The sequence below is a fragment of the Eublepharis macularius genome, chromosome 5 (genome assembly GCF_028583425.1).
Source record: "Eublepharis macularius isolate TG4126 chromosome 5, MPM_Emac_v1.0, whole genome shotgun sequence".
NCBI lineage: Eukaryota > Metazoa > Chordata > Lepidosauria > Squamata > Eublepharidae > Eublepharis > Eublepharis macularius.
The window spans coordinates 156,543,682-156,556,484 of NC_072794.1; the positions used below are offsets into that span (position 1 = coordinate 156,543,682).

At 44.3% G+C, this 12,803-nt stretch overlaps 1 protein-coding gene across 1 annotated transcript in view; it reads right to left on the reverse strand.

The window, feature by feature from the left end:
- Positions 1 to 12,803, reverse strand: part of LOC129330426 (piezo-type mechanosensitive ion channel component 2-like) — a 90,062-nt gene that overhangs the window by 53,484 nt on the left and 23,775 nt on the right. Inside the window, exons 17-26 of the mRNA XM_054980454.1 lie at positions 12,519 to 12,682; positions 10,967 to 11,143; positions 9,703 to 9,736; positions 8,300 to 8,391; positions 7,426 to 7,626; positions 5,835 to 6,039; positions 5,514 to 5,615; positions 3,448 to 3,613; positions 1,271 to 1,514; positions 513 to 609 (exon numbers count right to left, since the gene is read on the reverse strand). Coding sequence (XP_054836429.1) covers positions 513 to 609; positions 1,271 to 1,514; positions 3,448 to 3,613; positions 5,514 to 5,615; positions 5,835 to 6,039; positions 7,426 to 7,626; positions 8,300 to 8,391; positions 9,703 to 9,736; positions 10,967 to 11,143; positions 12,519 to 12,682 — 1,482 coding nt within the window. The remainder of the gene's footprint in view (positions 1 to 512; positions 610 to 1,270; positions 1,515 to 3,447; positions 3,614 to 5,513; positions 5,616 to 5,834; positions 6,040 to 7,425; positions 7,627 to 8,299; positions 8,392 to 9,702; positions 9,737 to 10,966; positions 11,144 to 12,518; positions 12,683 to 12,803) is intronic.

Consider the following 12,803-nt stretch of genomic DNA (forward strand, 5'->3'; position numbering starts at 1 on the left):
AATCTCTAAGGTGCCCCTGGACTCAAATCCTTTGATTCTGCTGAATCAGATTCAGAAAAGCAAAGAGAACAGGGCTGCATAGATGGCCACAAACAAGGTATAGAACCTGAGCCAGTTTGGTGCAGTAGTTAAAAGTAGCAGGACTCTAATCTGGAGAGTCAGGTTTGATTGCCCACTCCTCCCCTGGAAGCCAATTGGGTGACCTTGGGTCGCTCACAGCTCTCTCAGAACTCTCTCAGTCCCACCCACCTCATAGGGTGATGGTCATGAGGATAATAATAACACACTTTGTAAACTGCTCTGAGTGGGCATTAAGTTGTCCTGGAGGGTGGTATATAAATCAAATGTTGTTGTTATTATTATCTCCATATGTTGGCTGCACCTTGTGCACAGAGTTTACATGTATATCAGATAGACATGAGTTAGTCGCCCTCTCACAATCCATGCCCTGCATTTAGGCAGTAAATTTCATCATGAAGTTCTGTCCTTCATCAAAGCTACTTCTGACTTACCTAAATCATAGCCCGATATGGTGCAGAACATTCCAAAGGTATGGATCAACCAACAATGGTTTCTTTGTAATTTATTAAGGTAAGCACACGATCCAATCTGAGGGCAAAGAAGGGAGGGAAACAACACTTTAGCCCTTTTTAGCCATTACCTTTTAGCCACTCCTACCTCAAATACTAGAACAGTGCACAATGCAATATCCTCTCAATGCACAAAATAGTCATTTTGTGTGAACAGGGCAACAAGGGTATTTCTCAGCTTTCGGACATGCCATCAGAAATCCAGATTTAGTGTGTTTACATCTTTGCTTGTACCGAAGTTTGAAAATACATCTATTGCCCTATGCATACAAAACGGCTACTGTGTATCAAGAAGGTCGTGGGTAGCACGCCCTCCCAGTATGCGAGGTGGGCGTGCCAAAATCTTAACAATTGAAAAGGGGTTTCAGCAGCAAAACATCCCAGTGCATTTCTCTGAGAGCCAAACTACAAGTGATGCCTTACACAGGTTGGACACTTGTCAGCTTCCCTGAAGTTTTGATGGGAAATGTAGGCACCCTGGTCTTGCAGCTGTAATGGAGAGCCAAGCTGTAAAACCAGGATGCCTACATTTCCCATCAAAACTTGAGGGAAGCTGACAAGTGTCCAACCTGTGTAAGGCGTCACTTGTAGTTTGGCACTTCAGACTGGCTTGTGATTGTAGTCAAGAGCCATTTTCCCAACCTTGTTAAGCTTGACGAAAAGGTGAGCTCAATACGTACAGCCAAGAGGTTCTTTGTTGCTATAACCAAGGCCGTGTATGCAATCAGATAATCCCACAGCTGGAGCATATGTTTGACTGGCTTCAGCAGAAGGTTTCTTCCAAAGAGCATGAAGTAGAAACAAGAGGCAAGGTAGCCCAGGCAGAAGATGGTAATCCGTGCAGTCCCCGTCATAAAAATCAGGCAAAGGACAAACCAGAAGAGGTATTTGAACACTATCACTTTAATCAAGTCCAAGTAGGACCTGTGTGGAGAGGAAGAATGGGGAAATCAATGGAAGAGCAAAAAATATATATACTTGCATTTCACAACTCATTCAGATCTCGAGTCCAGAATCAGAATGATTATGCTCCAGTTGTTCCTGTTTATCAGGGATGGTTCCTATTTTCCAGAGTCTATCCCTGGTATATCCTGACCTCATTGGTCCATGATAGCCTGATCTCAGAAGCTAAGCAGGGTTGGCCTGGGTTAGTACTTGGATGGGAGACCACCAAGGAAGTTCAGGGTCATTATGCAGAGGCAGGCCACGGCAGATCACATTTGTTCATCTCTTGCCTTGAAAACCCTATGGGGTTGCCATAAGTCATCTGCAACTTGACAGTGCCTTATCCTCACACATCCTTGCTATATTCAGTGTGGTTGATCGGTTAGAATGTTGGTCTAAAACTTGGGGAACTCAGGCTCAAATCTCTACTCTGTCATGAAGCTTACGGGGTGACCCTGGGGCCAGGCACTCTGTCATGGCTGATTTTCTGAAGATAAAATGGTGGAGAAGAGAACCATGTAAATCACCCTGAACTCTTTAGAGGAAAGACAGTATTAAAATGTAACTGATGAATATATTCATGGTCCCTGCTTTTCTAGATGTATCTCACAGCATTGATCTAAGGATAAAATGGTGGAGGGGTGACTACACATGACAATCTGAGCTCCCCAGTGGAAGGGTGGGATTAAAATGTGACACACAAGATATATTCATGGTCTCTGTTTTGCCATTTGGAGAAACATCTTTTTATGAAATAAACTCTGCCAGTGTGCACACTTCCCTTATCACTGCCTATCCAAATAGCAGAACAGCAGGATTTGAGTCCAGTGGCACCTGAGAGAGGAACAAGATTTCAGAGTGTAAGCTTTCGAGAGGCAGAGCTCCATTCTTGAGACGTGTCTGGAAAAGGGAGCTCTTACTCCTTAAAGCTTACACTCCGAAAATCTTGTTAGTCTCTAAGAGCCAAAACACACGTTAAGAAATACCTAGGTTCAGCACGTGTTCTCTTACCTCAAGGTTTGCCGGGATCTGTAGGCATCCTGGAAGCTTAAAGTTTAGCATTTACAGAGCAGCAGGAAGGGGAAGGGAAATACAGGCGCCTGTATTTCCCTCCCTGCTGCTCTGTAAACGCTAAACTTTAAGCTTCCAGGACGCCTACAGATCCCGGCAAACCTTGAGGTAAGAGAACACGTGCTGAACCTAGGTATTTCTTAACGTGTGTTTTGGCTCTAAGGTGCCACTGGAGACCAATCCTGCTGTTCTACTGTTGAGCAACATGGCCACTCACCTAAAGTATCCAAATAACAAGACTTATTTATTTATATATCCTTTTATCATGGAAATCAAGGTGGCATCTATGAGGCTCCTGGGAAGTCTCCCATCCAAGTGAAGACAAATCCAGACCTACTTAGCTTCAACACTATCGCAGCATCTCATGTCTTTTGGACCATATCCTGAGCCCAACGTGAGTTGCTGAATGTGCTAGGTTCGACATTCTATTAAACAGACATACGCTTTTTAAAAAATCCTTAAATTCCCAAGGAGCTAAAAATGGAGTGTCCATTGAAAAATAAAGCAGAAGTAGTTATGGTCACTTTATTAATACATTTGCTTCTTGGGCCAGCAGAGAAGAGTGTATTCCAAAGTAAATGAATACAGTGATTGGCAGGCAGAGCCAAATCTCCAGCATTGTGGAAGAGGTGTATGCCTATTCAGGCCTGAGGATGTACATGTCGTCAAAAATACAGAAGAATATCCCTGTTTCATCAAGGAAATGTTAGAGGGTATGCCTTCAGAATGTACATGGTAATGAGCCAGCATTTCTGTTATGGTACACCACAAGAATCACCCTCGAACCTACAACCCCACTCTGCTTTATAGAGCAAATTCTGCCCCACCCCAAGCTTCTTACCTGCAGCGTATAAAGTTTGGTACAGGACTGTACTCAAAGAGCCCAGCTGGGTCTAGGACTCGGCTGATCTCTAAATTATCCCCAGCGAGCATCCTCATAATGGGCTTATTCTCGTCTTCAAACACCTGCCGTTGGCAGGAGGCAAAGAGCAGAAGCAGGAAGTCATCTGTGATGAGAGAGGAGACAGGGAAGGAGAAGTCACTTAACTATTTGCTGCATGATTATTCCAGTTGGGGATATCCTGGGGGACAGCAACAGGAGAGGAATTGTCTGTCCCAGTATGAACTTGGGCACCAGCTCAGACTCTTGTAGGGCTCCTTCCTGATTGTCCTCTCTCTCAAGCCCATTAGATCTGACACAGCCCAATTTCAGTCTTGGGGGGAGTGTGGGGCAGGCTCCGGCTCTATCCGACTGGAACGGGCTTCCCAAAGAGGTCAGGAGGGCTCCCGTGTTGGCCCATTTCTGAGGAATGCTCTGCCACGACAGCTTTGCACATCTGATCAAAGCCTTTTAAAACTGGCATCCTACAAATGGGTAAGACCAATGGCTGCCCACGCAAGTATCTTATGGCCAAGTTACAAGTGACGCCTGACACCGGTTGGACACTTGTCAGCTTACCTCAAGTTTTGATGGGAAATGTAGGCATCCTGGTTTTACAGCTTGGCTCTCCATTACAGCTGCAAGACCAGGATGCCTACATTTCCCATCATAACTTGAGGGAAGCTGACAAGTGTCCAACCTGTGTAAGGCGTCACTTGTAGCTTGGCGTCTAGCCTACCTGAAGAGTCCAGGAAGGCTCCCACGCTTCGGGCATTCTGCAAACTGCGTGAAATAAAATTGTTCAGGAGGGCATGTCTATAAGAGGAATAGGGCTGTAGCGTAATATAATGGTTCAGGAAGGTGCTTTTATAAAAAGAACAGGATTGTAGTCTATCCCTGTTTATTGTATGTATTATCTGGCTCTTACTGTTCGTTTTTCACTTTTGTGATTCCAATTTTTTTCATTATTTATGATATATAAGTCTGATACTTTTTTTGCATCGTTTCTAATTTTTGTACTTCTAATCCCATTGCTCTGTTTATTGGATGTCTCATGCTATTTCTTTGAATTGTTTTACACTGTAACCTGCCTTGAGACTCAGTGAGAGCCAACCAACCAACCAACCAATCAATCAGGTTTTGAGAACAGGCAGTCTCTGATGTTATACTCTGTAAATAGTTTTATCTGATTGTCAGGGCTCATTTTGAGGGGTAACGCGCAGGGACGCAGTTCTGGCAGTGCCCCAAAGAGGTCACATGTCAGGTGGCCCCGCCCACCTGACCCTCAGCCATTTTGGGCCAGTTTCAGCCTGAGTTGGGGCCAAAACAGCCCGGATCGGGCCTCTAACAGGTGGTGGATCATTCTCCCACTCAGTAGCGGCTTGATCCTGACCATTTGGGACCATTTTCAGCCCCTTTTTGCCATTTTGGGCCCAATTTTGGCCCTGAATGGCCAGGATTGGGTCCAAAACAGCCAGGATAGGTGATATCAGGGGTGTGTGGCATATGCAAATCAGTTATGCTAATACACACTTCCAGTGTTGTCAAGGGGTGTGGCATATGCTAATGAGTTGTGCTAATGCATTCCTCCAGCTCTTTTTCTACGAAATGACCCCTGCTGGTTGTTATTATGTGTGTGTTTAATTGTAATAATGCCAATGTATACCAGTGTTTGTAAAACTCCTTGAACTACAAACATTTGAACAATGAAAACTGCCTTAAACATTAACTACAACCTTATTCACTTTTTAAAAAAATGGCCTCCCAAGCAATCCCATTTTACACTGTTTTCAGAACAATAGGAGCACGGGAGATATCTGATGAAGGGAGCTCGGACTCTTAAAGCTCATAACCTGGAAACCTAGTTGGTCTTTAAGGTGTGACTGGAACCAAATCTTGCTGTTCTACGACAGATCAACATGTCTACCCACTTGAAACTATCTTTTTATTTAGGGACTTCTTCCTCCCAAAAGTAAGCAGCAGCCACTTATGTTAAGCTGATATCACACAGCCAAGACTATACTTACTCAGAAGAAAAGTAGCATCAGGTTTCTTGGCAAAGTCAGGCAGATACAGCCATTTAATCAGATTTGAATGCAGTAGCCAATGAGATGTTCTCCACGGATAATCTGCCAGCAAAGAGATTGCTTGTATTACATGAAGCAAGCAACTACTTTCCAAGCTCCCATTGATACCCTACTGATGGGACATTCTTCACTCAAAGGGAACTGCCTGAAGAAACTCTGTCCACTGGGCAGCACAGCACAACCGGCCCACTCAGCAAATCGATTATTGAGTTGGACTACAGTAGCCCCACAATTACCCAGAATGCACAGCTTTCAGCTTACCTTGACATATAGCAGGTGGGAAGCCAATGCAAAGCATATACTGGAAGGCCAAGATACTGGCAAGGAAGCAGCAATATTTGGACCAGACTTCAGCCACTGCTTTCCTCCGACGGCGGTTCAACAGGTAAATAAGCCAACCTGCGTGGATCAGGGCATATAGGTCCATGCGTCGCCCAATCACGTTAATGGCAGCCACAAAGCATGTCTGAAAGGGCAGAAGATATCACTGAACTGCTCTTGAGGTTGCTTCACCCTCCACTGTTTTAGCTGAGCCATTGAGCTTCTGGCTGCATTTTCAAAGTGAGGATTCTCTGTTTGGCATGCATTGCTGCAGCAAATGCAGAAGCACATTAACAATGGAGAGTCCGTATGGGAGTTTTCTGTGCACTTTCCTCTCTCAGCCACCATTCCCCCTGCACTTTCCCACCCCTGCACCACTGCATGGCATTTTTGAGGACTTTTATAAAATGGTATCATGTTGTACCAGTGCAATAGCAATGGAAAACCTCATCTCATTTCCTTCAGCTCAAAATTACCTTCTTGTGGTTTACCCCACTACTTCTTGCCCTGTCTGCACTGGTTAGGCAGGCTTCATCTTTTGAGATCCATTTTGCTATTTGAAATCTATCAGCATATCATTCCCACTTCACACCATTTCCTATAGGCTTATTCTATGCAGTCATTGAAGCTATTCCTCATCTGGCTCGTTCCTTTACCTTCCCCCTCATTTTTGCATAAATCCTGCACCCAGGTAAGCAACAGCGATCCTCAGTGATTTCAAAGAAATTTCTTGAGACATCACTTTAACATTAAACAGGAAGTGCTGGAAGCAGCTGGTAACTTGAGAGCCAGTTTGGTGTAGTGGTTAAGAGTGCAGGACTCTAATTTGGAGTACCGGGTTTGATTCCCCACTCCTCTGCTTGAAGCCAGCTGGGTGACCCTGGGGCAGTCACAGCTCTCTCAGAGCTCTCTCAGCCCCACCCACCTCATAGGGTGTTTTCTTGTGGGGATAATAATAACACATTTTGTAAACTGCTCTGAGTGGGTCTTAAGTCATCCTGAAGGGCAGTATATAAATCAAATGTTATATTATTATTATTATTATTATTATTATTATTATTATTATTATTATTATTATATTTCCTTGAAAGAAATCCACAGGCTGAAACTAGTTGTAAGTAGTTTGGTGGAGAAAGCTTTTGGCTTTGTAGTAATATTTGTTTACTAGCGATTGCAATGATCAGATGCACTGGAGGAAAAAACCACATCTGACCCGTTAAATAAGCTGACATCTATTCACACAGACTCTGCTAGAGACAGGATCGCACCCAATAGACCTGCTGCATTTCTCTGTGCAGCTGTGTACACATTTGATGGGTGGAATGGAAAAGCTATCACATTAATGGCAGTTGGGTCACTCCCTGGAAATATTCAGCTCTAAAAACTTCATCTTGGATTCCTCATTATGTCTCTGCTATCATGCCAAAGGAGTGCTCTCCTTAAACCCAATGTGTGTGTGTGTTTGGTTTGGTTTTATTCTCTGAGTCGCCTACCAAGGGGACATGCTACTCCCTTGCTAACACTTGCTCACCTCTAGCCCAAATTTGTAAAAACCATAGTTGATAAAGTATTTGATGCAACTGAGCAGCCCATCATCCAGGTGCTGGCGGGTGATGCTATCAAACATGCTCCCTGTGGCAGGCGGGATCAGCCGGTTCTTGGTGCGGTAGAAAAACTGGTGGCGGTGCACCGTCGCCTCGAGCGCCATTAAGACGAGGATGGTGAGGTGAGCCTATGAAATGCAGAAAGAAGGACCCAGTGCTCTAACACATGGCCATACCATCACTGACAACCTGGTCCTCTTGATTCCTCCTTTGCCTGAATCCACCCCCTGCATTGATGTTAATCAAGATGTTCAACAGTTCAATGGTTTGTGGCTGCCACAGTCCAGGGCCCCGGAAAAATATCCATCCTGCTCAGAAGCAGGCCTGTCAAAATTTCCATCATTCATGTAACTCTTGAAGATTTTGTTATGGCGAATGCCAGTTTTTACGGCTGTTGTTTAATTACTTACAAGCAGAAGACCCACAGAAACTCTCATTCCACCAGTCCTCCTACCATCGCAGCCTTCACTTTCCCTCCTTACCTTCCTTCCCCAGTCTCCACAGCTTCTTCCTTTTCCTTGCTTCCTTCCATCCCTACCACCTACTCTTTTCCATTCCCACCCATTGTCTGCCACATTCTCTCTAGTCTTACCTTACCTCCCCATTGCAATTTCTCCTCTTTACCTGCTCCCTTCTCTCCAGTCCCAATCTTCCCCTACTTTTTAACGATTTGCAAGCTGCCTCAAGAATTAATCAGTTAAGAAGAGTGCAAGATACAAATTTTGTAAAATAAACGGCATTTTGCAGTGTCTGAAATACCTAAACGTATGCTCAGTTCCCGAACCTCAGTAAGATTCTTACCTTTAGGCAAGGGAGAACATTGTCATGGCACTTCATTAACCCTCCAAACCAGTATGCTGGGTCCACTGGTGCAATGTACAACAAGGATTTATCTAACAATTCGTCCATGTTGCCATACTGGTAGGTCATATTTCGATGCAACCCCTATAGAAATAAACATTCCAATTTTTGCAGAAACCAGCCTCTGTTTGCTGGCAATCTTGCTCTAAAGCTTTACATTCTGTGGTTTGTTAGGCACATGAGCCTAATTTAACTTGTACTGGTATGAGTCTTTAGACAACTGCTTTTACTCCAAGTGGTTGCTTTCAAATGGTCTTCTGGGGAACTCTAGTGCTGCTTAGCAGGTTATTATATGTCCACCCATGATACCATCAGAAATGGGAAAACTAGGTTCCCCCTCCCCCATTGATCTTCCTCTGCTGTGTGGGAAAGTAGCTAGGGATGAGAGTAATTTTAAGAAGAAAACTTGCAGAAGAGGAAACGTTTAAGCAGCCTTTTCTATTCAACATTTCTCTACTTAAATTTGCAGCCCCAAAATACTCTTTGGTTTTTTTAAGTCTAGGGATTTGTTTGTTTGTTTGTTTAATGTCATTTATAGTCCACTTTTCTCACTGAGACACAGCAGATTACATAGTGTGAGATTAGTATAGTCAATATCAAGGACAAGTTTACAAAGACATCACATTAGCAAATATCCAATATAGAGTTGAAGAAATGCTGAAACAGAGCGTAAGCAGTTCTAGGACTGACATTAGACAACACAGAACTACTCAGTAGGGTCATACTTGAAGCAAACGGTAGTACATAGGAGTAGAGATGGGCACAAAATGGGGAAAAACCGAAATGACCGTTTTGGGTTTCGTCACATTCCACAAATCACGAACTTTCTCAAAATTGTCCCGTTTTGCGAAATGATTCATTAGTTTTGTGATTCATCAGAACTCAGGGCACTTTAATGGCCTCCTTCATACCCAGAGATGCCTAACTCACAGGGACACTTCAGCAGCCTCTCCTCCACCCACCCTCACCCAACAAGCCAGCAAGAACAAATGCTCTAAATAAGAATATAAGCAAAGAAAATTAAAGAAAAAAGGTAGGCCTCAGTCAAGCTAGGCCCCAGAGCCAGGAAATGCCCTGAGACTGGGGTTAGGTGGGGTGGACCTTCCCAGCAAGGCCAAGAGCTGAAAACAAGAAAGAGGCTTTTCAGTCTCTTTTAAGGCAGCAGTAAATCACGCCAGAAGCTCCCAATTCCACTCTCTTACTCCAAATCCAGGCAACAGGTCCTCCCTCTCCCTCTGTCTACTGGACATGAAAAACATGAGGCAGAGAGCTGTGCCTTATATAAGAAATGCTCACATAGAGCAGAACAGGAGGTCTCTGGTTGGCAGACATACATGCCTAACAGAGTTTGGAGAGATGAGATTGGTGTTCCCATGGCTGCAGAAGGCCCATCTCCTCAGTTGCCTAGGGGATTAACCACCCTGCTCCTTGTTGTATAGGGTAGAATGGAAGCTCTCTAGTTGGCAGGGAGAGCTGCCTATCAAGGTTATATGGGCTAAGATTGGGGTTTTCAATGGCAACAAATGGTCTGCAGACATTCCGGGCCTATGTTGCCTAGGGAATCAATGGATTAGCACCAGCCTGTCTGGCATCACGAATCATTCACGAAGCCAACGAATCGGCCCCACAAGTTGTAAATTTCATGAAAACCATGAAATGCATTTCACGAAACATCAATCGGCCCGATTCATCACGAAATTTGATTCATATTTCGATTTGTGCCCATGTCTACGTAGAAGCACATGCTTAAAGCAACAAATAGGACATACGGCAACATAGTGGTGAAGTCTATGGCCCCTAAGTCATTAGTGAAGCATCTCTTTGAGACCACCTCTCTATACTACACAATTGCATGTCATGTCCAATTTGGGATTAAGTTCAGGTAGGGTAATGAGCAGCAAACTTAGACAGTGTCCTCCTACATACACTGATTGTGTATTCAAGAGCCAGTCTGCTCTGCCATCATCTATGGCAGGTCTCCCAAGATGATGCTTCTGGGCACCATGGCAATCACCAATATATTTTCTGGTACCCACTTGCTTCTTCCCCAAAACAAAGAGCCAGACATGGCTTTCCTCAACTTTACTGGAATAGCAGGTGGTTAAGAAGAATCAAGGAGGCGTCACTTTTATGTCTTCAGGGAGCAGCCACTTTAAAAGAGCAGCCTTTGCCCTAACAGGATGCTTGACTTGGAACCTCCTAGCATTTAGTGGAATCTTCTGACATTTTGTGATTGGACCTTGCCCCTTTTGCCACCATTTTGTTGTGGTGCCGGCTGTTATCAAAATTTAACTAGTTTCGTGGTAGAAGCACAAGGGTCTCTCAGAAGACAAGCTGATGTGAGGAGACAGAAAGCTTGAAAACCACTGTGCTTCTCTAAATGGGTATTAAGGAGAAAGATCACGGCATCAATGCACATGGCATTTCCTACACAGAAGAATATTTCATAATGCCTCATGAAATACATTGCCTCTCCTTTCTTGCAGGTTTTGGCATCAGCCAAACAATTAATGCAGACAGCTCCTTTGCAGAACTGCTCTAAGAGACAGCAATGAAGCTCAGGAAAGGTACAAGAGGTCTTTGTTCTCAGAGCGCTAGTAAACTGACCTGGGTGCAGTTTGAAGAATATTTGAAGGGCTTGACATACTTCAGTTGGTATATCATTTTACAGACAACCATCACGCAAGACCAAAAGGTGCAAATCCTGGAGGCCTGGGGGCGGAGCTTGGGATACGGTAGAGCAAACACCCAGAGGACAAAGAAAACGTAGTTCATCAAAGATACCTATAAACAAACATCAAAAACACATGCAAAAAAGTATCTGGAATCTGGCATGCTAAGAACACTTTCCTGAGAGTAAACCCTACCGAATAAAACGGGACTTCTGAATAGACCTGCTTAAGATAATTCCCTAAGCCATTTAACCATGGAATTTTGGCTAAAGTAAATTGTTTCAAAATATCTTTCAGTGTCTCAGAGAACCACTTCTCTCTTGCATTACGACGCAAAACAGGGCCCCATTTAGAGTCACACAGTTTTCAGGTTTGCCTCAGTTCTAGTTGCAAGCAGAGCTTTTTATGTTTTTATTTGACCTGATAATACGTGGCACTTGGGGCTAGTCTAAACAATACACTGATCACACGTAGATCTCCATTTTCTTGTGGCAAACTTGCATCTTGAAAAGAGTTGCCACAGGGGAGCCACAGGGGACTGTGGCAGATAAAATGTAGGGGGAACTGTCATGCGAAAGCTCTGCTGCCTCCATGCTGTATTGATAGCTGCAGCAGCAATAGAGTAACCATGCAAACTTGCCCCCATGTGGAAAACACTCTTGACGGGGACCTGTCGAGGAGTTATGGTGCAATGGATTTTTGTACCAAAAGTACTGAAATGCGCCGTACTCCCTCGGATCACAGCATGCCACACACACACTTCAGTTCAAAGTGATGGACACCTTGCTAGTCTTATCATATCAACAGGAGATGAACCACAGGAAATAATTAACTTCCCACACTCATGAAGTTGCCTTGCACTGTATCAGAGCGGAACTACAAGTGACAAAAGGTACAGGTTGGACACTTGTCAGCTTCCCTCAAGTTTTGATGGGAAATGTAGGCATCCTAGTCTTGCAGCTTGGCTCTCTGACTGCTGTCCAATAGACTTTTCAACTGTCACTTGTCCAACATTCCGCCAAGCTGCCTACATTTCCCATCAAAACTTGAGGGAAGCTGACAAGTGTCCAACCTGTGCCTTTTGTCACTTGTAGTTCCGCTCTCAGACTCTTGGCCCATCAAAGTCAGTATTATCTACCCAGTCTGGCAATGGTTCTCCAGGGTCTCCAGTGGAGGACTTTCACATCGCCTATGATCTAATCAGGGCTTTTTTTCAGGGGGAACGCGGGGGAACGGAGTTCTGGCACCTCTTGAAAATACTCGGCAATAGTGCTTGAAAATAATATGATTTCAAAGAATCTCGTGTGTTTCTTCCTCATTTCCCTCTTGAGAGTTCCGCCACCTCTTCCCAGAAAAAAAACCCTGGATCTAATCCTTTTAACTGGAGATACCAGGGATTGAACCTGGGACTTTCTCCATGCCAAGCAAATGCTCTACCATTGAGCCACAGCCCCACCCCAAATAACCAGAACAGTATATTTGCTGACCTCGTGAACCGTGATCCAGATGATCCAAACAGACGTAATCTTGAGCATGTGCAGCTCCAGAAATCGCCATGCAAAAATCTGCACTGCGCAGATTGCTTCTGTGAGCTTCAGAAGGTGGGACTCCAAACTGTCGACCACTTCCATCCATTTACTCATCTTTTCCACTAAAGAAATAGAGCAAATTATGACAACGAATTTGGGCAAGTTTTGCCAGAAGGTGGCACTTCATAGTTGCTCAACAGAAGGGTGAAGGAACAGCATAACCAAGAAAGATAAAGCAGATCA